The sequence below is a fragment of the Lacerta agilis genome, chromosome 17 (assembly GCF_009819535.1).
Source record: "Lacerta agilis isolate rLacAgi1 chromosome 17, rLacAgi1.pri, whole genome shotgun sequence".
In the NCBI taxonomy this organism is placed as follows: Eukaryota; Metazoa; Chordata; class Lepidosauria; order Squamata; family Lacertidae; genus Lacerta; species Lacerta agilis.
Window position 1 is genome coordinate 24993258 of NC_046328.1, and position 24404 is coordinate 25017661.

At 45.6% G+C, this 24404-nt stretch overlaps 3 protein-coding genes across 6 annotated transcripts; all 3 read left to right on the forward strand.

Annotated features, from left to right (window-relative positions):
- The first annotated feature begins 166 nt into the window (after positions 1 to 166).
- TSACC (TSSK6 activating cochaperone) lies at positions 167 to 6758 on the forward strand. Of its 3 annotated transcripts, XM_033174352.1 has the most exons (6): positions 169 to 335; positions 2684 to 2766; positions 2873 to 2941; positions 3993 to 4022; positions 4791 to 4949; positions 6195 to 6758. In XM_033174352.1, exons 1-6 carry the CDS (start codon positions 262 to 264, stop codon positions 6419 to 6421), a joined length of 642 nt encoding a protein of 213 aa, XP_033030243.1. In that variant the 5' UTR covers positions 169 to 261; the 3' UTR covers positions 6422 to 6758. The 3 variants fall into 3 exon arrangements, with proteins under 3 accessions (XP_033030245.1, XP_033030243.1, XP_033030244.1); XM_033174354.1 differs by lacking the exon at positions 4791 to 4949 and having other exon boundaries at positions 167 to 335; XM_033174353.1 differs by lacking the exon at positions 2684 to 2766 and having other exon boundaries at positions 175 to 335.
- Positions 6759 to 8223: 1465 nt separating this feature from the next.
- On the forward strand, positions 8224 to 14880 carry SSR2 (signal sequence receptor subunit 2). Of its 2 annotated transcripts, none has more exons than XM_033174934.1 (6): positions 8224 to 8296; positions 9925 to 10113; positions 11221 to 11319; positions 12046 to 12154; positions 12527 to 12604; positions 14352 to 14880. In XM_033174934.1, exons 2-6 carry the CDS (start codon positions 9959 to 9961, stop codon positions 14460 to 14462), a joined length of 552 nt encoding a protein of 183 aa, XP_033030825.1. In that variant the 5' UTR covers positions 8224 to 8296; positions 9925 to 9958; the 3' UTR covers positions 14463 to 14880. The 2 variants fall into 2 exon arrangements, with proteins under 2 accessions (XP_033030825.1, XP_033030826.1); XM_033174935.1 differs by having other exon boundaries at positions 8237 to 8296; positions 9959 to 10113.
- Positions 14881 to 16300: 1420 nt separating this feature from the next.
- Positions 16301 to 24404, forward strand: CST6 (cystatin E/M). Its single transcript, XM_033136225.1, has 3 exons — positions 16301 to 16584; positions 18509 to 18637; positions 24019 to 24404. The coding sequence occupies exons 1-3, from the start codon at positions 16318 to 16320 to the stop codon at positions 24106 to 24108; spliced, it is 486 nt and encodes a 161-aa protein (XP_032992116.1). The 5' UTR covers positions 16301 to 16317; the 3' UTR covers positions 24109 to 24404.

A 24404-nucleotide genomic window follows, 5' to 3' on the forward strand; every position in this document is an offset into this window, starting at 1 on the left:
CAGCCGTCACCAATGAGGAAGCGGGCTCTGCCACCATGGCCCCGCCCACCGCTCTTCCACCAAGATCGGTTGATAGGACAACGGACTACTCACGCTCTCCCCCCCGCCCCGCCCTTCGCGTAGCGCGTGCGGCGCTTCTCTACAAAACGGGAAAAGCAATGCGCCTGCGCATAACGGAAGCGGAAGGACGCCAACTACGCCTGCGCGCAGTTCTGAGGGAGGCGGAAGTGCGCACGCGCGCGGGCTCCAGTCAGCGGTTAGATGGATGGAGTCTTCACACCGGCGGTCGCTGCAGCACTTGCCGCGCTCCGACCCCGACCAGTCGCACCCCAGAGGCGAGTTTTGGGGAAACCACAAAAAGGATCTCCGGAGTCCTGACTGGCCTGAGCCTAGGCATGATGGGATTTGTGGTCTCGTTTTAAGTTCTGGTCAGAGGAGCATCATGGGAGTTGAAGTTTCAATCCGGGCCCCACTCACTCCCAAGCCAATCCTCGCCCATCCTCACCGCTGGGTATGATGGGAGCTGTAGTATTTTCCCTCACTAAGATGCCCTTTGAGCTGCCAAAGTGCTAGTTAGATACAGTATTGAGGTTTCTCCAGGGTGAGATATCCTGGGAGACGGGTTATAGGGTTGGATTTTGCTACATCCTCTGGATCATTTTATTTAAAGAAAAAGAAAATTAGGCCACTTTTCAGCTGAGGAAACATCATTACAGAGATCAATACAAATAAGATCTGCATTTAAAATATACGACACAAAAGGAAAATAAATCAGGTGGGAGAAAGAAATAAGCAAACTCAGTTTCAGGTTCTTAATAACAAGTTTTACATGCAGCATGGGGCCAGTTGCAGGCACTCCATAAATCTAAGGCTGAGAATGTTATGGTTAGGACACCTGGTGAGATTGTGGCAGAAACAGGATGCAAGGCCAAAATAAATAAAATTAAAATTAATCCCTAATAAGAGTACATAAATTGGAAATTATGTAAGTGCCAGGTTAAAAGTTGTAGGAATATTTTCACACACATCAACGTTATTAAAATTAAGCAACACACACACAACGTGCACACAATAAAGACAGCAGAATATATTTGAAACTCTCCATTATAGAGCAGAAAGAATGAACCACATTTATTTTATTGAACATATGGATGATACCTAATCTTACAAATCCGAGTGCAGCCACACAGTGGTTATAAGTGAAAACAATTAAAGTGAAAAGTCTAATAGCCACACTCCTCCTTCAATGTATCAAGTATGGCTTGTGCACATTACTGCATGATGATGTGCATTCAGTGCTAAATGCAGGCACCTTTTGGGGGTGCTGTATATGCCATATCTTTTAAATTTATACACTGCACTTCATTTGAATATCATGTCAGCCCCATGTCGTCTCTGTCACACGCTATTTGCCGATCTAAGGCACATAATGCAGGAACAGTTTGTGATGAGAATTCGCTTCTCAATCTCATACTGCCTCAATCTGAATTCTCATACTGCCTATATGTGTACACAGGGAGAGCACTTTCTCAGATTCACCTCCAACTGGGAGAGTGACAAGATGAGCAATTCACCCCAGAAAGCAATTGATTGCAGAGAGGGAGAGAAGAGGCCTCATGTGAGTTGGCTGGTGGGGGGGTGAGAAGGAATTCAACCTCCCCAGTTTAGAGTGTGGTCTGTGCCTCTTGCATAGCCACTTTCTCATAATTAAAAAGATCCCCCCCTTCCTGCATTGCTGGGGGCTGGACTAGATGGCCCTTTGGGTCCCTTCCAATTCTACAATTCTTGCATTTTTGTTTGTCTGAAAATATAAAAGGATGAACCTGGTTAACAGTAACTTTATTTATTTGTTTGTCGCATTTATATCCCACCTTTTTTCTCCAGGGAGCTCAAAGTAGTGTACATGGTTCTCCCACTCTTCATTTAATACCCACAACAACCCTGAGAGGTAGGTTGGGCCAAGAGGCAGTGAGTGACTGGCTCAAGATCACCCCAGGGATGATGTTCTCCCATGGTCACCCATGCAATGTTTTGTGCAGTGCCAATGCACACCTACAACCCTGCTTTGCATTTTAGCCAAGCTGTTGTCTTGGACTTCTCCGTCTTTTATACCTGGGAGAAGAGGAAGAGTGGCTATTCAGCAGTTGGTAGAGTTTGCAACTCCTCACAAACACATTCCCAGTCTTACCCAGAATGTAAAAACAGAGCACTATGAGACAGTCACTGATAGTTGTTATTATTGCTATTATTATTTTATTTATAAAGTAATTAAACTCTTAATAGAATTACAACAATACAAGAAACCAACCGATTAAAACACAGATCATAAAAACAGCACCGCCCTATTAAAAGCCATTTCCTTTAAAAAATATTCCGTTTCCCAAGGCCTATCGGAATACAGTAAAAGACTTCACCTGCAGGCAGAAGGACAGCAAGGAGAGAGGAAGTTTGGCTTTTTTAGGGAGGGAGTTCCAAAGCCTGGGAGCAGCCACCAAGAAGGCCCCTCTGACTGAGGAAGAGGAGGTGTCCCCTTTGGCCAGGGACACCAGGATGCAGCGGGACGTGTTGCGACAAGCTCAAAAGGCCTACCTAGGGTTTGTCTTCTGAGTTTTCAGAAGCCGCCAGGAAAGCGAGTACACCCTGTTGAGTAAGCTCTAATCTATCATTTTTTTTCCAACCGCAGCAGTATGAAACCAGAAAGACACCGGAAGACCATCTTGGCCTTAAATAAGAAACATAAGGCTCTCCCTCCGGTCCATATGAAAGGGGAGTTGCTTTCCAGTCTTGGACCTCCTTTTCTTTAACCCTCCCCAACCTGAAAGCTCTTGCTTGTGATACAAATAACTATTTTCTTCCTCTCCTCCTGTTCCAGGTAAGAGTTCCAGTCCCGTTCGGATGGAGCCAGACGTCAACCCCCAGGATGAGAAGCAGCATCGGAAAAGTAGGTTAGACCTACATCAGACTCATTTTCTTTTCCCCTCTCCAGCTAACATTTTAAACCAGCAATAGGGAACTTTTTTTCCCAGCCCGGGGGCCACATTCCCTCATGGATAAACTTGTGGGAGTCACATACCCCTGGTGGGCAAGGCCAGAGGCCAAAAAGCAGGCAGGGCATCTACTGTGACTTTTACCTTTCGTACAACCACACAAGTTAGAGGTCTGTAAAAACCTCTCTCTCTTTCACCCAAGTGAGCAACATATATTATCACAGCCAGAGGCACTGACTTGCCTACACTATTAAAAGGGCCAACATTGCCCAATGTGCAACATCAAGCAATGTGCTGAAATACCTCCAAGTGCTGTCCCCCAGCTGCACCCATTAGTCTTTGTGCTGTACACACAAGTACACGTACACACACACTCTGGGGTAAAGAGACTTGGCAACCCTGTATTAGCACTTGCTGTTTTGGTAGCTGCAGTACCACTAGGGCTGCCATGGTTTTGGGAAAATGGCAACCCTAAGTACCACTTCCTGGCCATCAGCAGTGGAGGTGATGCTACAGCCCAGGAAAGAGCAGCCAAAAGTCCTCTCCTGTGGCAAGCTGCAACACTGGTGTCAGAAGTGAGCTGCGTAGCCCCTCTGCTACAGTCTCAGTTTGAGACCCTTTGGTACCTTATGGATGTCACTTATACCATGTACCTCTTAAGTTGTGTTGGCAGCCGTGGCACCAGTCCTAAATTCCCTGCATCCTTATGTGCCTTATGGTGAGAAAAACGTGGTGGCTACACCCGAGGCAATGTTGGCCACAACAAGCCATAGAGAAAGCTAGTGGGGTGGAGGTAGAATAAGTTCTGCCAGATTTATTAAAAGTCCCAGAGCTGAGTTTGGAGGGTCAGATAAAAGCGCTTTGCAACTTTTCTCCCTAGAAAAGAGGCAGCAAAAGTATGGACTCTATATTTACAGAGGAATGAAATGAATATCTACTGAATAAAAAGAGCAACCCATTCACCCCAATAAAGATCTATAATAAGTATAATTTTATATTTTTCAGGTACACCAAGAAGATCTTCACAAGTCCCACGTAAGTGTTTTTATTTAGATATCTTTGCCCGGGGGGGGGGGGGGAATGACCCAGCCAAACTCAGTCACTTTCATCTGGGTTTCCAGTGATTTGGGTTTTTTCAGTCAACCGCTTATTGCTGCATCTTTAACAGCAGTTTGAGATGCAAGAATTAACAGTGAAGCTTTACCTGGTACAGAGATAAAAGCAATTGCTCTCTTGTTGCAATCTGCTGCTTTTTTGGGTAATGGTACAGCAGCAGGAGCAGTTTAAAAGTTATTATTAATTTATTTTATTTGTATACTGCCCTTCATGTGAAAATCTCACGGCATAAATATACAGTACAGAATAAAAACACAAAGTACATATTAAAAACAACAAAACCAAAGAACAACCCCCACCCTGCCTCAAACTCATTTAAAAGGACATAGACAATCAGCCAAAGGCCTGGCTGAAGGTTGATGCTGAAATCGGCTGCCACCCATTCAGTTCCCCTTTCTATCTGTGATATCAGCATCTTAACATACTTTCCCTGTTTTCCCTCACACAGGAGGGAATATCTTTTCCAAGATAATGCCCGCTACTCAAAATAAATTACGCTTCTTGCACAAAACAAATTTTTATATCCAAATGCAAATGCATGCAAATTTAACCTCTTAATCTAATTTCAGTGACTAACCCAGCTCATATGATTAATAAACTAAGAGGACTTTTAACGGTGTGAGAGTTGATCCCAGGATTCTAGAGAACTTGGCCATGCAACCTGATCCACTCTTTCTCTCTCAACAGGAGAAGACTTTGATGGTCCTCCACCTCCTTCTTTTAAGCCTCTGTGTCCGGCCAAGCCCTCCCCCAGTTTCCTGGAACTCCCATCAACTCAGTGGAGGCCCAGCCAAGGCCTGCCACATACCCAGACAGCTCGGATCGGGAAGGGAAAGAGACATTTCTGTAAGTTAGGGGAACCCTCTCATGCTTTACATGCATGTGGGCCATCATCTTAGAGTAGCCCCATGGCCAAAAAAGTGGACACCAATTTGTACATCTTTATATGCAGAGATGCATATAATATTTGTATGCCTGCTCAGTCTGCTTTGAGTAACTCACTGACCCCCCCTCCCCTCTAGGTTTCTTTATCTTGCTCCCTATCCCCTGATTTTTAAGTTTTTATTAAAATGGAATCAAAAGTGCAAACAAACAAAAACATAAGCAAGTTTACAAAATATAGGAGCTTTACACAGGTTGTGTTTTCCAAATACAGTCATACATTGGAAGCCGAATGCCTTGGCACCCGAACAAATCAGCTCCCGAACGGTCGAAACCTGGAAGTGAGTGTTCCGGTTTCCAGTGCTGAACATCCAGCACAGCTTCCGATTGGCTGCAGGACGCTCCTGCAGCCAGTCGGAAGCTGCGCTTTGTTTTTGAACGGTTCCGGGAGTCGAAAGGACTCCCGGAACGCATTCTGTTCAAAAACCAAGGTACCACTGTAAAGAGAATGTAGATAAATAGAAGCAGCAAAACACATAATGAAAGCCATTTTTTTTAATTTGAGAAGAGAGTTTTGTACATCTGAATTTAATAATCCCACCAAACGGTATAGAAATGTTATGGGTTTTCCTTACTTGTAGAAATGTGTAATTTGTGAGTTAATCTTGCCTGCAGTAACCAAAGTCCATACAGTCTTGTACCATAGTGAAAGGTTTACGTCCTGTAGCATCTTCCTGTTCTGGGGCTACAGCCAGCATCCACATAAGAAGCTCCTTAGATTGGAAAGTGACCAAAGTTGTGGCACACCAAGGGGGTTCTGTTTGCTTTCAGTCAAGACTCAAGAGCAATGCCAGCATGGGATCTGGGACCAACATCTGGCTAGTGATCCCAGAGACTCAACCACCCAGACCAAGAATTGGCTTCCTCTTTCCCACCGCAAATGGGAAAGCGTGTTTAAAGCACATTCCCCACCCCACCCCAAAAGAATCCTGGGAACTGATGTTTACCCCCAGACCTATAATTCCCAGCACCATAAAAAACTACAGTTCCCGTCGTTATTTCATTTGTCGGGAGACTGTGCTTTAAATGCAATGTGCATAGGCAGCCATAGTGGGGAGAAGCAGCTCTGTGTATGCCTCTCTTTGCAGAAAATGTGGATGATTCAGCCAAACTCTGCCTGTTCCCTTCCCTTCTCCTCTCTCTCCCCAGCCCCTGAACATCAGCCCCAGGAGTGTTTTGGCCTGCTGGAGTGCATGCACAACAACATCCAGACACAGACACAGATCGCACAGGCACAGCTCGCCCTCCTCGAAGACATGCGAGAGTCCATGAACACCCTCCTTGCCAGGCAGGAGAAGCAAAACCAGGAGCGCCTGGGGCAGCCAGATCAACGCACCACAAAGGGCTCAGCCTCCTCTCCCAACCCCGCCAGCTAGCAGCCTTCGCACCTGCCATCCTGTCCAACTCAAAGCTCTCGGTCTCCTTGAGCCATGGTAGCAAACCTCATGTCACCCAGATGTTTTGGGTGACAATTCCCATCATGTTGGTTGGGGTGGATGGGCATTGTGGTCCAACACATCTGGAGGGCTGCCAGGTGGGTAAAAGCTACCCAAGAGCAACTGTGTACCTATTCCTACCACACGCTGCGACAATATACGATTTCCGTAAATTAGCAATGCTTGTAAAATTTGATTTCTTTTTCTGCGCTGGCTGGCAGTATTATGTGGTGTGGGAAGAGACAATGATTTGAAATAAACATGGTTGTTATAAACATGGTTCTGTGGTGTGATCTTTCCAGGAAAGGTTCATGATGAGTAAGACAAGACAAGCCAGCCTGCTTGCCTAATGCAATTAAAAAAAAACAAAAACAGTTTGCGCTAAATAAAAAGTGGCAGCTAGGAATGAGGGTGTTTTTTGGGTTAAAGCAGGGTTGGGGAACTGGCTATCTCCCCCACCTCCTGTAGGCCAAATTTGACAGGTAGGTGGGGCAAGCCTGATGTCACAGTGACATCAGACAACCCCTTTTTTGCCCTTTTGCAAAGTGCTGTGGGTGAAGTTTTCCACACGGCTTTGCCAGTGCTGCCAATCAGATGCATGAAGTGAAATCTTGAATTGGTTGGCATATGTCACACTGGGTGGAAAAATGAGTTCAGTGATCAATGAAATACAAAATAAGCAGAGGAACCGGTGATTTATCTGAACACAAAATAGTTACAGTGACCAATTGGATAGTTAATTGTCCAAATGAACAGTTCTCCAAACGAAGAGGTAAAAAGTGGAGTCCCTCAAGGATTGGTACTGTTCTGTGTTTTTTAACTTATTCATAAACAATCTAGAGTTAGGACTTAGCAGTGAAGTGGCATAGTTTGCTGATGATACTAGATTTTTTCAGGGTTGTTAAAAAGATTGCAAAGAGCTCCAAAAGGGTTTTCTCTGAACTGAGTGAATGAGCAGTAAAATGGCAAATTCAATTCAATGTAAACAAGTGTGTAGTGATGCATGTGTGTGTGTGTGTGGGGGGGGGGAAATACGAATTTCTCATGGGGCAGAAAAGGAGTAACACCTTGGAGCCTTAACGGATAGCTCAATAAAAATGTCGACCCAGCATGTGGAAGGCATGAAAAAGGGAAATTCCGTGCTAGGGATCATCAGAGGAATTGAAAACAAAATTGCCACTATCAAAATGTTGTTAATTCATATCTAAGACCACATTTGGAATACTGTTCTGGTCACCTCCTCTCCAAATGCATTATTGTAGACTTGGACAAGGTTCAGAATAGGGTCACAAGAAGGATGGAGCGACTCCCCTGTGAGGAAAGATAGCAGCATTTGGGAATGGCTAGTTTAGAGAAAAGGCAAGAAAGAGGTGACATGATAGAAGCTTATAAAACTATGCAAGGACTCGACGGGCCACTGGTCTGATCTAGCAGGGCTCTCCTAATGAGCTTTCATGTTTCTTGCATATTCTAACACCAAAATAACCTGAGAGCAGGCAGTAAATGCAGGATCAGGTGCCGGTTGCTGGCAGCCACAAGAGAGGAGGTTTGCTGTTGTGCTCGGGACCTTCCTGTGGGCATCCCTCTGGTTCATCTGGGAGAACAGGATGCTGAGCCAAAAGGCCCACCGGCATCCTCCAGCTTGTCTCAACACAGGTTCTTAAGCAGGGGCTGAGGGACTACATTTCCCAGAGAGCTCAGCGGCAACGCGAGGAAGGTACGTAATGCGCTGGCGCTCGTTCGCGAGAGGCGGGGTTCCGGTCGCGGCGAGTGCTGACTCTCTCTTCCGTTCTGCTGGCAGCTGCAGGAGCCGAGGTGGGCGAGCGCAAGAGGGGAGGGGAGGTGGTCTTGGCAGGCAAAACTGGGTTGGGGGGTCTGGTTAGAGGACAGCCTTGGATGAGAAAATGAGATGGGGGGTTTCTAGTCGGGAAAATGCAAGTTGATTGGAGAAGGGGGGTCTCTTCTGCTAGGGAAAAGGAGGGCGATTGGAACTGAGTGCTGGGTGCAAATAGGCTTGACAAAGAAAGTTGTGTTCATTCATTCATTCATTCACTCAACAGCAGTTGTGTCCCATCTTCTCGAGGTGGTGCACGTGGGTCCTCCCCGTGTTTTATCCCCACAACAACCCTTTGAGGTTGGTTAGGTTGAGAGGACAGTGAGGTGCCCCCCCCCAAGTAGTTTCATGGCCAAGTAGAGGTTTTGAACCCTGGTCTCCTAAATCCTAGTCCATATTTAATCTCCACCACAACCGTGTTAGGCTGAGAGGCAGGGACTGAGCTCAGGGCCATCCCCTTAGTGGGCTTCCTGGCCGAGTAGGGATTCGAACCCTGGTCTCTCTTGGGTCGAACACTCTGCTTCACAATATTGTCTCTTTTCATGGACTGAGATTCTGGAGAGCAGCTGGCAGTCAAAATGACCACTTGGCGAGATGAACTACTGCTATTACTACTACTGTTTATTGCGGTTTTTATCCCACCTTTTGCTCTGTGGTGTTCAAGGTGGCTCACACTGTTATCTCTCTCCTAATTTAATCCCCACAACAACCCTGTGAGGTAGGCTAGGCTGAGAGGGATGTTGACTGGCCCAAGGTCACCCACTGAACTTCATGATGGCCAAGTGGGGATTTGAACCCAGGTCTCTCCCAGATCCTACTAGACTGATGCTCTTCTAACCACTACATCACACTGGCTCTTGACAGAATCCTATTATGGGGCAATTTCTGAGCAATTGGGGAGGGGTCCTCATAGAAGAAAAAGAGGACGGGATCATGGTAGAGAAAAAAATCAGAGTATTTGCCATTCAGTTGAGGGGATCAGAACTATTGTATAGGATAAATCTATAGTGGTGTTGGATCACAGGAAGCAGCATTGTATGGACTAAGTTAATAAATAAAATTCACTTTGCCCAGCATTCCCTTCTCTAGCTCAGCAGTTCCCAAACATTTTCCTCCACGGGACAGATGAAAATTGCTGAGGGTCTTGGCAAACCTCGTAAATCAGTTTTCTGCCTGTTGTAGCAATTGTAATCCACTGTGCTAAGATTATGTATGGTTCTTAATTGTATTTTTACTGATTTAATTTAAGTCACCTGTTTCACTTTGTAGGCATGGCCATATTTCATTCATGTTTTGAGCATGGATGCTCAAAGGTCATTTATCATGGATTAGGGTTATACACTCTTTAGCCATCCCAAAACCATATTCGTTTAGAGGCAAAGTAGGGGTTCTAATCTCTGTTTAGTAAGATGGCAGTGTTTTAATTAGTGAATCAGTTAGGCTAACCGATTAAAACATAATTTCAATTTTATTAATTTGGCAGCAGGTTTTTAAAAATAAACACACATTTACTTGGTGTGCTGATACTGCTTCCCTTCCTCACACTTTAAACAGATTCACTATTCTGTACTTCACTTTTTCTCTACCAAATGATATTCTTCTTCTTCAGGTGCAACTACAAATCCATTTCTTCTCCATTCCAGATGAAGCTGTTGATTCTTGCCGTGCTGGTTGCCACCTCCTCAGTCTACTGCGAGGAAGGGGCCAGGCTCTTGGCCTCCAAGTCCCTGTTGAACAGATATGCTGTTGAAGGCCGGGATCTCACTTTGCAGTACAACATCTACAATGTTGGCTCTAGGTAAATCCCTCTTAGGAAAGGCTGATGGCATCTTAATGCTCTTTCCATGGAGATGCCTTTGAAAGGTTTTTAGAAGGTGCCGCTGGTGCAGAATGCTGTGACCAGACTGCAGACTGGAGCGGGTTGCAGGAAGCATGTTATTCTCCTGTCATTGACTACTAATCAATTTTTGGGCAAAATTCAAAGTGATGGTTATAACCTATAAAGCCCTTTAGGGCTTTGGCCCAGGCCACCTGAAAGAGTGTATCTCCCTATATGAACCTTGGGAGTGCACCTTCAACATCAGATGCATGGCTGGTGGTCACCCAAGAGAGGCTTTTGTGTGGCTGCTCCCAGATTGTGTAATTCCATCTTGAGAAAGGTTAGACTGGTTTCCTTTTTGTTATCCTTTGGCCAGCAGGCTGCGACCTTCCTGTTCAGTCAGACCTTTGGAAACTAAGGCGCAGACAATGCTGACCACTGGGCTGCTGTCAGGGCAAACTGTACTTTTAATTGCTGGTTCTAAATGTGTTTTGTTGTAGTTTTAATTGTTTTTAGTATATTACATTGAATTTTGTAACGTTTTTTAAATGTTGGAATCTGTCTTGAATTCCAGTTTGGGAGAAAAATTGAATACAAATGCATTAAATCATCAATATTTCTTCACCGTCATATAACTTAAAAAAGAAGTTACTTTCATTTTTTTAAAAAAATACTGGTAATCATTAAGGTTACTTGGCTAATCAAAAATTAAACTGCTGTCAGCTGCATATTGATGGCACCCTAGCCCTTATCTCTAGGTGCCTCCTGCCATTGGTCCATGATGTAGGTGTTAAAGAATAGCATTTGGGAATAAGATGGATTGCTGTGGCACCTACACACCTGGGAAGGACAGGACGCCATGGTCAGAGGCTGCTAAGAAATCCCGGAGAATCCATAAGATTTCACTCACCCTTTACAAATAATCTGTCCGGGTGATCAAGGTAGTTTCAGTTCCAAACTCAAGTTGGAAGCCAGGTTGGAAGGCATCCAATCTGGTAAGGGTCCCACCACCCCACACACCCTGCCTTCAAATGGTGTATCGTTCCTAATACTGTTATTCCAATCCTTTTACCTGCTGGCATAAAGTGCTGCCTTAGAGGTGGAGTTGTCGGACGACTCGTTTCCTCCTGAAGACTTCGGCATTGTTTCTGGGATGCTCAATGTCAAGTGGGACAGGATCGCACCGTATCCTTTTCTTTGCACAGAGTGGTGTGTGTGTGTGTGTTTGTGTATAGGGGTGACAGTGACTCTTTTTAGACTCCCTAGAGTCATAAGAACAGTAGAGTAGCCTGCTGGATCAGACCAATCAATGACCCATCTAATTCATCAAACTCAATAGTTTAAATTGGATTTGGAATAAATGTGCAGTTAAATGTTACTGTGTTGAGTTTCGTTGTGTTATTACCTTCCTTACTGGGTCGTGCAAACCACTACTCTGAATGCAGGTAACTCACAACTTAAGCCACCTTTAACTTGTGTGCATTCAGCTTTATGCATTTGACAAAAATAAAAAGGGGGGGGGCACACTTTGTCATTCCCTCCCACCATTGCACTCAAGGTGTTTGGACTAGATGGAACTTTGACTTTCTTGTGTTATCACTGGAACACAACCCCTGCATGAATTGAGTCGCCTGTAATGCTTTTTCTAGGGTAGAGTAGGGACATTTGGAATAAGTTTATGGAACTATCAGGGCAGGGCCCCACAAAACATTTGGGTTTAGATCTTAAGCCTCAACAAGCCCTCAGGATTGTCCCTTATTTATCTTGAAGCACTGAGCAAGTATTCAGTGTTACACGCATGAGCAGTAAGACCCAAACTACCCCCTTGTCTCTTCTCCCGAAACCCCCCCCCCTCTTTCTTTCCTTTCTGCTCCCACGGCACAGTCTGCTTCCTTAGCCACTGCTGCTCAGTGCCAGCAACGTATCCCACACGGTGGTCCTGAGGCCCCTGAAAGCCGGCTACTTCAACTTCACTTCGGCCACCATCACCTACCTGGCGCAGGAGGGGGCCCAAGTGGTGGTAAGTAGCAAGCGCCTTGGGTGGAGCCCGGGGTCTGCAGGGGCCCACAGGCTTTGGCTGTGCTCACAAGCAAAGGCATTCTTTGTAGTTGCCACTGACCCCTCCCTTTCTTGAGTCCTCTGACTTGTGCAGGGAAATTTGGGGAGGGTGTGTGTGATGGGAATTGTAGTCCAAAAGCAGCTAGAGACCCAAGTCTGGGAAACCCTGGGTTAGAGTTTTGTGGTGGTTGTTTAACAAGGAGACCTCGCATGACCACAAGCACCATGGCCCTTCAGGGGGAAAGGTGTAAATAAATAAAATAAAATAATAATAATAATAATAACAACAACAACAACAACAAACACAACCCCCCTCAATTTTCTTTCTTTTCAGGTGGGCTTCACCAGTGCTCCAGGGCAAGGGGGGATCCTTGCCCAGCGAGAATTTGACCGGAGGTTTTCGCCACACTTTGTAAGTAAATAAAGCAGTGCTGTCAGCCTGCTGCATTACAACATTGGGGTTGGGGCATTAGAAACACAAGAGCCTGATGGTTCAGGCCAATGGCCCATTTAGTCCAGCAGCCTGATCTCACAGTGGTCAACCAGGTGCCCAAGTGGGAAACTTGTAAGCAGGACTGGAGTACAAAGGCACTTCCTCCTGTGGCTTCCAGCAGCTTGCATCCAGAAGCATTGCCGCCTCTGACTGTGGTGGCATAGCAGAGCCATTATGGCTAGCAGCCATTAAGAACCTCCTCCATGAATTTGCCCAATCCTCTTTTTAAAGACACCCAGGCCGATGGCCATTATTACTGCCTCCTGCGGGAGCAAGCTCCATAGTTTTGCTATGTGCTGTGTGAAGAAGTAGTTTCTCTCCTGAATCTTCAGCTTCATTGGAATGTCCACAAGTTCTAGAGTTATGAGAGAGGGAGAAAAACTTGCATCTATCCACTTTCTTCCTGCCATGCTTAATTTTATAAACTTTTATATCATGTTGTTTGCTTGCCTTTTCTCTAAACTGAAAATTCCAAGACGCTTCAACCCTTATTTGTAGAGGAGATTCTCCTTCTTCTTTATTATAGGGGCATCTGGTTGGCTGCTCTGAGACTAGGATGCTGGGTCTTTGCTTTGATGCAGCAGAGCTGCCCTTAGATTATTGGAATAAAACAATAGACAGGATCACCACAGTGACTGCCGCAATCGACACAAGATAATAATCACCAAGGCAACTATCTGTAAACAAACAATAAACATCTATATACAGGGCAAAAGGTAGTTTCTTTCCCAAACAGGTTTTATCTTAAACAAAAGGAAACACAGTAAATTAAAAGTTAACTTATAATAATATATCAGTGGTTCAGTGCTCATTTTTTCTTCTTCCAAAATCGATTTTATCTTGAACAATTGCAAACGCAGTAATAAAGAGTCCACTTGTTACCGGTATATACCAGTGGTTCATTGCTCGGACGTCGTTCCAATAATCTGATGGTTTCCATGCTAAAGAGCTTAGCCATAAAGCGTTCTAGAGACTTGGGGGTTTAATCCGAAGTTGAGTTAGCTGGTGGGAATTCTGATTTTACTTTCCTTTATATTATTTATGTTTGTTATATTATTACTAGTTTTTGGAACGCTATAATATAATGGTCACTGTCACAGCTTTTGACTAGCACAGTGCTTCCCAAACTTTTTCAAGCCACCATCTCCTTGATTCCATAAACTAATCCCCAGTGTCCCCTATTCTACTCTATAAAAAGCATTATTCAGAATAGTGGTGTGCGCAACCCACTAAGGAAGATCTGTTACTAACAGCTAGTTGCACATCTGTTCAAAATCTAGTTTAAACTATTTAGTTTAATGATCTCAACAGAGTTGATGAACTTGATCATGTGATGCCAGCTTTTCAAAGTCTGATAGCCATTTACACCTCCAGCTGCCCCCCCTTACCTCTGTAATCCCACTGCTTCCCAGGGGGTGCTGCCTCCCCCCACCCTTTGGAAACCCCTGGACTAGCACAATGAACTTGTTGAATTGATCCAGTTACAGGTAGGTAGCCGTGTTGGTCTGCCATAGTCAAAACAAAATAAAAAATAAAAACATTCCTTCCAGTAGCACCTTAGAGACCAACTAAGTTTGTTCTTGGTATGAGCTTTTGTGTGCATGCACACTTCTTCAGATTATTGAATAGAAATGACTATTTCCCCTTCCCCTTTTCTTTTATAAAGCTGGATTGGGCAGCTTTTGGGGTCATGACGCTCCCCTCCATCGGCATCCCTCTGCTCCTCTGGTACTCGAGCAAAAGGAAGTATGACACCCCCAAGAGCAAGAAGAACTGAACTGCGCCAGGTGGATTCTGTTCCCCGCTCTGGTTCTAGGGGTTCTCAGGAGCGACAGCAGAGTAGCCAGCTTTTCCAAACAAATTGGGGTGTTGCTCTTCAAGAAACAGCTGCCGTAAAAAGAAAAACCAATCCATCAGTGAATTAAAACAGGCCCCATATTTTCTGCCAGCCCTCCTAGCCATTCTGCTGACGGATCCGTCCAGCCTCAGTGACGGAGGTTCCACCCCTCTTCCTTCTCCACGTCAAATCTGCTCTACTTGGCCACAGGAGGGCGCTGGAAGGAAGGGGAAATATCAGAGCCCTAAGCGTGAAAGATTAGATACTGTAATCTGTCAGAGAAATCTGTTGTGCCTCAGAATGGTGTGCGTTCGTGTGTTTTTTATCATGAAAAATAAAACACAAACTTTGAATCTGCTGTGATTTCTTTTCTCTTCCCTTAGCGCAAAAGCACGCCTTCTCCTACCTCTGGTGCCAGTGGGAAGGGAGGAGTTGTCGTTCAAAACATCTGTAGGGCACCAGATTGGTGGAAAGACATTGGCACCAGCATGTTTTGAAATGGGGGCACTGAACAGAAACAAATGGCATTGTTTGACCTGCGGCAGGTTCTGTAAAATATGTGGAGGCCCAGTCCAAAAGGATATTACTGTATTTTCCCATGTGTAAGACGACCCCTATTTTTTTGAACCCCAAACTGAGAAATGAAGAAGGCTCCGGATGCACTTTTACTTGCAGTGTTCTGTTGGTGCCCTTAACCTTGCGCAGTTTGCGGCACCTGGCACCCGTGTGTGCACGCACGAGAAAGAGCGGCAAATGCAGCTGGGGAGGGGGGAAGGAGGAGGAGGAGGCAACACGGAAGCAGCTGCGGGAAGATCAAGAAAATACCGTATTTTTCTGATATTTAGCAAAAACGTCTTATACACGGAAAAACAAGGTATTTAATTTGTAAGGTAATACATTGCTAACAAATTTTAAAGGAATGAAAAACTACTTAAATTTTTAAGTGCCTTAGAGCAGTGAGTCTCCAATCTTTTCAGAGCAGGATCCTACCATTTTCCTAAATTGGCATTTTAGGTCCCACTTCCCAATTTTTAAAAAATATTTTTTATTAAATATTTTATTGGGTTACAAAAATACTTGGCATTGTCTCTAATTTGAGGTGGTAGAGTCTTTTCTGCAAATCTGTTTCGTTCAATATTTTCCTGGTCTGAGTGCTGCTGTAGTGACACAGGTCAGATCCAAGTGGAAGGTTTAAAGCACATGCAATACAAATTTAAAACACAGAATATTGGGAATAATAGCTTGTTCAGGCTGCTGGGGAACTATTTGAGTGCGAAACTACAGTTGCCAGGATTTTGGGGGCGGTAGCCATGCGCATTGGATGTGTTTTACATGTCTGGTGTGCATTCGTCCATATACAGCACAGGATCTTCCAGAAACACAGCTTCCTTTCCCAAACCTGGTGCCCTCTAGTGGACTACAAAAGTCCCACCAGAGTCCAAATATCTGGAGGGCACCCGGTTGAGGAAGGATCCTCTATATTTGCGCTGCTTTGAATCAGAATCGGTCACCTCCGGTCAGGCTGCAACTCAGAGGTGACCCACCAGCGAAAGATCAACGCCGTCCTCTGCACTGCCTACTCAAAAGGAAGCCCCACGCTGCTTAGTGGGATTTACTCCCAGGTAAAGGCGCGAACATTCCCAGGGTGCGCCTGCTTCTTCCGTCCAGCGGGAGCAGCCCTCCCCAAGAGTGGGCGTGGCTCCGCGCCTTACCTGTCCTTTCAGGCTTTCGCCTCCCGCGTCGTTGATTGGCCGGCTCCGCGGCGTGGGCGTGGCCTCGGCCTTTATATCAGCCTATGGCCGCGCTCGCTTCCAGCTCATTCTCCGCAATGGCGCAGTTGTGCTCACCTGTCGCGATGGGCATCTCCTCTTGTCTTGGGCTGCTGCTCTTCCTCCCGGCGCTGTTTGCGGGAAGCATCGGGATGCCCGGAGGCCTGACGTCTCGCTCCGTCTCGGATCCCGACGTGCAGGAGAGCGCTGCCTTCGCCGTGGCCGCCTACAACCAGGCCAGCAACAACATGTTCTATTGCCGGCAGCTGAGCATCCTCAAGGCGGAGAGCCAGGTAAGGTTGCGGGGGGATTGCAAGAAAGTCTTGGGCGCCTTTTCCACTCTTAATCTAAAACTCCCCCCCCCAACCTCTTAATCTCTCTCTTCACACCAGCCTTCCCCAGCCTGGAGGAGCCCTCCTGCTGTCTTGGCCTGTCATTAGCCTCCAGCCCACAGTCCAAAGCCTCCGGAGGGCGCAGGCTGACATAGAGAAGTAGCCTAGTCGTTGAAGGAAGGAGCGCCTTGGGGGTGGAGAGGGGGCTGGAAGGGTTGTAACTCAGCCGTAGAGCATCTGTCTTGCTTGCAGAAGGTCCCAGATTGAAAAGCAGGGTGCAAGTTGTCATCAATCTGCCTTGAATGCAGAAGATCCCTGTTTCAGTCCCTCGCGTCCCTAGGTAGGGCTGGGAGACACACACACACACACACACACACACACACCCGCCTGAAATGCTGGAGAGTCACTGCTGCCAGTCAGTGTAGCCAAAAATGGGCAAGATGGATGAACAGTCTGTTGGTATAATAGGCAACTTCTTAAGTTCCTGGAAGCTGGGGGTGGAGGGAAGAGAATTGAGATGGGTTGACACAGTAGGGGAGAGAGAGAGAGAGGTGTTTTTTTGTAGGGGGGAGGAGTCCCAATCAAAGGACAGGATTGGAAATCATGGCTCCTTATGAACTGTCATGGACTGCTAAATGCCCCCAGGCCAAGTGGCAAGCTGAATAAATGCATGATGTGTTCTGGCACCTGCTGTAGACTAATGATGTGTACATACAAACACTCATTTTAAAATCAGTTTTCTAAATGAGTCAGTGTGAACCTAAGTCAAGCAAAAGGTTAAACAGTCAGCCCCCCCCCCCCCCCCGATAGAAAGGCTAAAATATCTCTAGGGAGTTACAGGCAGGTAGCTGTGTTGGTCTGCCATAGTCAAAACAAAATAAAAAATAAGAAAATTCCTTCCAGTAGCACCTTAGAGACCAACTAAGTTTGTTCTTGGTATGAGCTTTCATGTGCATGCACACTTCTTCAGATATCTTCAGATGTATCTGAAGAAGTGTGTATGCACATGAAAGCTCATACCAAGAACAAACTTGGTTGGTCTCTAAGGTGCTACTGGAAGGAATTTTTTTGATCTCTAGGGAGGTAGGCTGGGCTTTCTTTCCCCCACCCTCCCATTCCATCCCTGGGGGGGAAATGGTATTGGGATGTAGAAGTCTAGGGTCTCGAGACAAAAAGGAACAAGGTAGTCCTCATTGAGGGTGAGGTGCAGTGTGTGTTTTCAGAACAGGAAGTAAGAGGTACTGAAAATGAATCAGAGGTAACAGTACTTATTTATGGCAACTCCTGTCCAGCCTTTCAGGATACCCCCCCCCCCAAGGTGGCTTGCAAATACATTCCCAGAAAATACAAACCCGTGTTAGCACATTAAAAAGCCATCGGGTTCCTTCCCAAAGGATAGTTGGTGATAGAAAAGGAAGTGATGGCCACCCATTTTGATGACTTTGAAAGAGGATTGGACCAATTCACAGAGGGAGAAGGCTGTCGATGGCTATTTGTCATGATGGCCATTCTCTACCTCAGCAATCAAAGGCAGTAATACTTCTGGTCACCATTTGCTGGTAGCTTCACGAAGGGAGAGTGCTCTTGTACTTGGGTCCTGCTTGCAGGTGTCTCATTGTGGCATCTGGCTGACCACTGTGAGAACAGGATGCTGGATTGGATGGGCCATTGGCCTGATCCAGCAGGACTCTTTTCATGTAGAATCAAGCACATGGTTCATTAAATGACAGTAACCTTTAATTGCATCTGTTTACATCAATCTATTTTCTGCCTCCATCTCTCTCTCTCTCTCTCTCTCTCTCTCTCTCTCTCTCTCATTTTACACACACACACACGTGCACTTGCATTACTCTGCTAAATGTCGAATGCCTAATTTGTTTTCCAGGTGGTGGAGGGCACAAAATACTACTTGACTGTCAAGTTGGTGAATACCGTGTGTGAGAAGAAGGCAGGGTCAAACCTGAGTGCCGAGGACCTCCAACGCTGCAACCTGCCCCCGGAAGGAGAACAGCAGGTGAGACTAGGAACCAGATGTGTTGACCGGGGACCTCGCAGCTTCTTGGTGCTTATTCAGTGATAAGAAAGGCTGGGTCCTCCCTGTACAACACAGTTTAAAACTGCCGTAGATGGAGCAGCTTTGATGATGAGCCCTTCATACAAACAGCCTTAGGAATTTGTGAATATCCTCAGTTTTGTTGAGTAATCCCAAGACACAGTAATGATTCCCAGAGCAGCCTGGTGCCCATCTGGTGATCTGGACTACAGCTTCCATCAGCCCCAGCCTGCTGTAGGATGCTAGAGCTGATGAGAGCATGATAATTGTAATTGTTGTAAAGGTAAAGGGACCCCTGACCATTAGGTCCAGTCGTGTCCGACTCTGGAGTTGCGGCGCTCATCTTGCGTTACTGGCCAAGGGAGCCGGCGTACAGCTTCCGGGTCATGTGGGCAGCATGACTAAGCCGCTTCTGGCGAACCAGAGCAGCGCACAGAAACTCTGTTTATTGTTATTGTTGTAATTATTATTAATTACCCACCTTTCACCATTAGTTCCCAGTTAAACAGTTAAAAGACGATATTCTACCTAACTGGGTAAGCCTGCCTCAACAAAGCTGTTTTTACCAGGCGCCAAAAGGGATATGGTGATTGCCTCTGCTGATGCCATTGGGCAGGGAGTTCCAAAGTGTTATGCTACCACACTAAAATATTGATTTATTAGGAATGCAAAATGAGTATTCTGTGTCACCTGTAACAGTGCCAGTTCCACAGATCAAAGTAGTTGACTGGGGATATATGGGGTAAAGCAATCTCACAGGAAAACTGGTCCTAAGCTGTTCAGCAACACCTTGAACCTGGTCCGGTAGCAAATCGGCAAGCAGTGTGGGTCTCTGAGCATAGGTGTTAATAAGCTGACAGGGTCAACTCCTGTTAGAAATTGTGCTGCAGCATTCTTCACTAACTGCAGCTTCTGGTTCAAGCGTAAGGGAAGCCCCACATTGCGGCCAGTCTGTGCCTAGCATTCCCCACTGCCAGCAACCGCATGGGAATCTTCCTTAAGCAGAATCAGACCCTTGGCCCGGGTGCCCCATTGCTGTCAATGCTGAGTGGCAACAGCTCTCCAGGTCTTTCAGATGGGAAGGGGTATTTCCTAGTCTGGCCTGGGAATGCTGAGGAATCGAACCAGGGAACTTTCTGCATGCAGTGCAGATGTCCTGGCACTGAGCTGCAGTCTTCCTTGTGCAGAATGTAACCTTAGGCCTATTTCACCTGCCTGGTTGGTGTCGGATTACAGCGTTATATAAGTAGTGTTTATCGTGTCCTAAGAATGTTATGAGAAACTCCTTCCTGTATTTAATGACTAATCATTGTAAATAAGCAAGTGGCAGCCAGCCAGCGGTTTAATCTTGTTGTCATTTCCAGAGTTACTATATTTGTTCACACCCTGCCTTTTCCCTTGATGGAACTCAAGGCAGCTTACAGATAAAAACAAAAACCGCTAAGAACATAGAAAAAGCAATCATTTTAAAAAAGTAAATATTGGTGGAATATTAAAGCCAGACAATTACAATAGAAAAAGAATGGCACCAGCCCTTTCATTAAAAGTAGTCCGTTCCCCAAAGCCTGTTGGAATCAGAAAGTTTTCACTTGCCAGCAGAAGGACAGCAAGGAGGGAGCCAGTTGAACTTCCCTAGGGAAGGAGCTCCAAAGTTTGGGAGCAGTCACCGGGAAGGCCCCCTCTCACATCCCCACCAAGTGGGTCTCTGGCTGGTGTCAGCTGGAATCCAGCAACATCTGGAGGATCACAGATGGAAACCCTAGCAAAAATGGGATTTCCATGGGGCTTCCTCATTTACTATTTTGCTAGGGTTTGGCATGGGTTTATTATTATTATTATTTAAAGAAAGCAAAAGTAGTTTTTCTCATCAGTAACCAGCTGACCACCTGTGGACACTTAAAGATGGGACATAAATGTGCTGGTCGTTCTTTTGTTCACACTCTGGGTAGACTGCTTCTATATAAGGAGGGTTTATTTTGCTGTTAGCTGAATAGCCGTTGGTTGACTTGTCTCCCCCACACAATTCCTTTAGGAAAGCTATCCAGGCCAGTGGCTGTTGCCACATCTTGTATATCTTGTGATGCTTGACACCATTAATTTCAATTGGCTCATATGACATTTGTCATATGAGCTCATTGAGATTAATGGGGTCAAGTTAGTCATGTCTGTCTACTTTGATGGATTTACTCAGAGTATGATTAATACTTGATACAACCTGATGATTATTTTAACTGTCCAAACATTATGTCTGGATAAAGTGTTATACCTTTATATTTCACTCCCAAGGGTGATCTGAAACTTGTGACAGCTAATGGTGGTTAGACTAGTAATAGCAAGCAATTGGAAATCTGATATTTCACTTGGCATATTGCAATGGTACAAGGAAGTGTGGGGATGTAGCGTTGTTGACAAACCTTTCCTGTTGCCAGTGAGACATTGAAGGATGTTTGTGAAATATGTTTATTTTGTTAAAAAATGGAGCTTGTTTGTTACTGCAATTTAAAATTCCAATACAAATTCACTCTTTTACAGTCTGACATTTTGCATTTAAATCATGTTGTTGTTGTTCAGTCGTTCAGTTGTGTCTGACTCTTCATGACCCCATGGACCAGAGCACGCTAGGCACGCCTATCCTTCACTGCCTCTCGCAGTTTGGCCAAACTCATGTTAGTAGCTTCGAGAACACTGTCCAACCATCTCATCCTCTGTCGTCCCCTTCTACTTGTGCCCTCCATCTTTCCCAACATCAGGGTCTTTTCCAGGGAGTCTTCTCTTCTCATGAGGTGGCCAAAGTATTGGAGTATTTAAATCATAAAAGTGGCCAATTATGCCTAATGGGGAGCAAAGCCATGCTTCTTAAAAATTTAAAGAAGTAAATCAGAGTTTGCTGTTTTGGTTATGATCAATAATTTTATAGTTCATAGATGAAATTGATTTTGTGTTGTAATTTAGCAATGAAAAGCATTGTATTTTACCTTTCGGTTTATAAAAAAAAAGTTCAGCGTCTAACATAATAGAATCTTATCTTTTGTAATATAATCTATTTTGTCATTTATATTTTTATCGTAATGAGCTAAACACATAATGGCTGGCAAATATAGCTCACACAAGAGGGAGATGAGGATTTTACAAGGCCAGCAGCTCAAATGCCTGTAAAGGAAAAAATGGGTCTTGGTACATGTTTTTGCATGACCCCTGCCTCCCAATATGGTCTGTGTAAATAGTTCACCAGCTGGGCTGACTGAAGACGTTCTGGGGGCAGTATTAGTAAATTGCAACCCCACATCACTTTCTGCTAATAAAGCACAGGGCCCAAGTCAAGTCTCAAAGAAGTTCTCCCTCACAACAACCCTGCTGTGTTGTCCTTGCTTCTGTTCATTTGTGAAGGACAGCTGTCTCCGGTTCTGTGTCCCCTAATGGTTCCCAAAGCCTCTTGCCCCCATATCATCAGAATTCCACTTCTGCCCCCAAATTGGCAGTGCTTAATTTTTCCATGGAAAATTTGGCATTTCGTAGGCTCAAGAATTTGTTGGCCAAACTGCGGGAGGCAGTGAAAGATAGGCTGGCCTGGCATGCTCTGGTCCATGGGGTCACGAAGAGTCGGACACAACTGAACGACTGAACAACAACAAGGCTCAAGAGGGACAATTAATGGATGCAATTAATTACAGGTGCAAGATGAGGGAACAGGCTTTGCTTATTCGATACAAGGAAAAGAAACATTGCTAAATTAGATCATGCTCCAGGGCGTCGGAAACTGTTCCGATGCAAATCAGCACAATTAGGAATCATTTTCAGTTTGGAGTTTCCCAGTTGACCCTCACTGCTGTGCCTGAGAATCACCAGCTGGAATGTTCGGGGAAATGTTCTTGGTTGGTCTGAAAATCTGCAATGGGGCAATGAGAGATTCACTCTCCAGGCCTGCTGCAGCAAGGGAGACAACAAGGATAGTTTGGTGTCTTTTTCCCCACAAATGTGCCTCTGATGAGTGGCAGCTTGAATGTGTGCAGGCCAGGCAAAGGGGCAGGTGCTCTCTTGCTGCAAATACGTTCTGAGGTTGACTCCAGTTAACCCCAGATGGAAGCAGGGTCCCCAGCTATAGTTGTATTGGTGCAAAATGCGTCATTTTGCTTCAGCCTGTTGGCGCTGTGTTTAATCTGAGCCGAGGCTCCCTCTGCCTTAACCCCGGGTATTTATTGACGAAGCAACAGAGGTGCGAATCTCGTGAGTTGCGTATGGCGTTCATTCGACTCACCACTGAGCCGGGCCAGCTGACTACGGCATCATTGGGGTTTGAGGCATCCAGGGAAGAGACTCCCAGAGAATCCCAAGCCATCATCCAGTTCCCTTTTGTGTGCTGGCTGCCTGTCTTGCACCGACCTCTTTCCTGCCTCCTCCTCACATTCTCAGAACTGGGGGAAAAATGTGGGAGTGGAATGTGGCATGTCTCAAGATGCACTGAAAGCACGGGCAGGTCTACCATGAAACAGGTTCTGCTCGTCATGGAAATGTTGCCTGTGCAGTTTCTGAAGAAATCCCTGTGACCTCTCCAGGGAAGGTTCTTCCTGAGAGCAGGGAGGAAGCAGCCTGGCGCATTGCATTCCTGTTTAGTGAGGACACGTCATCATACAAAAACCTTCCAGTGCCTCTGCCTTCCTTGACCAACTTTTTATTTTTTTATTTTTTTAAAACTGTTCTCTATATTCATGAGGCTCTTGCTAGAACAAGGTTGTTCCCATGACGGGCCATTTCCACACCGGGGCTGGTTCCCAATTCTATGCCACTCTCCTGCTCCTGGCCCAAAGCAAGTTCGCAATAATGCCTTCCTTTCTCTCTTTGAGGGCAATGCCGTTGGATGTTGATGCTTCCATATTTCAGATAGACTGCTCCTGTTCCAGGCCCCTCTCCTATTTCCCCCACTAGGAATGTTCGGCCACTGTGACTGTGCTGCGTCTGTGGGAGAGTTTCTCCTGCAAGTTCTTAAAGTATTGGAAGCCTGTGCTGTAGTAACTCAAGAGGGCAGGGCTTTTAGGGTGGATGCCCTGCCCCTGTTCTGTGGAATAGGATCCTTGTCGAGATATAACAGAGCACCCACGGTCTGCACTTTCCGGAAACAGCTGGAAATATTTTTCTTCTGCCAGGCTTTCCCAGCTGGATAAAAGATCTTTGCCACATGTGCTCATTTGTTAGGGTTTTAATTTTGCATTAAATGTGTTAGCTTTTTAAACTGTTTTTCATAATGCTGTGTGTGAAGGTGGTTTAGAAGGTGATTAATGAATCAATTGTAATAATTCCCCCCCACTTAGCTCTAATTGTCTGGATATTTTTCTCTATCTTTCCAGAAACAAATCTGTGAGTTCCAGGTCTGGTCCCGTCCATGGCTCAATGACACACGTCTGACACACATGAGCTGCAAAGCAGCCAGTTCCTGAACGTCACACCTGGGGGTGACTCGAATGGACCTCGGTCTCCCTGCTGCCTGGATGAACACAGGCCAAAGCATCATTTCTGGGGGCCCAGTGCAAGCTTGAAACTATCTACCCCAATCCTATCTCAATAAAGGAAAAGTACTATTTTAATTCTGAAATCACATTTCTAAAATTGCACTGGGGCTTTTCTGCCATGCCTCCAAATATACTCCCCCTCTCTTTGTGTTAACGGTCCTGCAAACCCCTTTTTTTCCCTTTGTAACTTGTTGATTCATCCCAATAAAGGTATCACTTTGTCA

Excerpts from the sequence above, each read along its gene's own strand:
- TSACC (XM_033174352.1), top strand. The coding sequence starts at position 262 with ATGGATGGAGTCTTCACACCGGCGGTCGCTGCAGCACTTGCCGCGCTC. Across the intron at positions 2,767-2,872 it reads CCCTCCGGTCCATATGAAAG|GTAAGAGTTCCAGTCCCGTT; the intron begins GGGAGTTGCTTT and ends CTCCTGTTCCAG. Across the intron at positions 2,942-3,992 it reads TGAGAAGCAGCATCGGAAAA|GTACACCAAGAAGATCTTCA; the intron begins GTAGGTTAGACC and ends TATATTTTTCAG.
- SSR2 (XM_033174934.1), top strand. The coding sequence starts at position 9,959 with ATGAAGCTGTTGATTCTTGCCGTGCTGGTTGCCACCTCCTCAGTCTAC. Across the intron at positions 12,155-12,526 it reads AGGAGGGGGCCCAAGTGGTG|GTGGGCTTCACCAGTGCTCC; the intron begins GTAAGTAGCAAG and ends CTTTCTTTTCAG. Across the intron at positions 12,605-14,351 it reads GGAGGTTTTCGCCACACTTT|CTGGATTGGGCAGCTTTTGG; the intron begins GTAAGTAAATAA and ends TCTTTTATAAAG.
- CST6 (XM_033136225.1), top strand. The coding sequence starts at position 16,318 with ATGGCCGCGCTCGCTTCCAGCTCATTCTCCGCAATGGCGCAGTTGTGC. Across the intron at positions 16,585-18,508 it reads TCCTCAAGGCGGAGAGCCAG|GTGGTGGAGGGCACAAAATA; the intron begins GTAAGGTTGCGG and ends TTTGTTTTCCAG. Across the intron at positions 18,638-24,018 it reads CCCCGGAAGGAGAACAGCAG|AAACAAATCTGTGAGTTCCA; the intron begins GTGAGACTAGGA and ends CTATCTTTCCAG.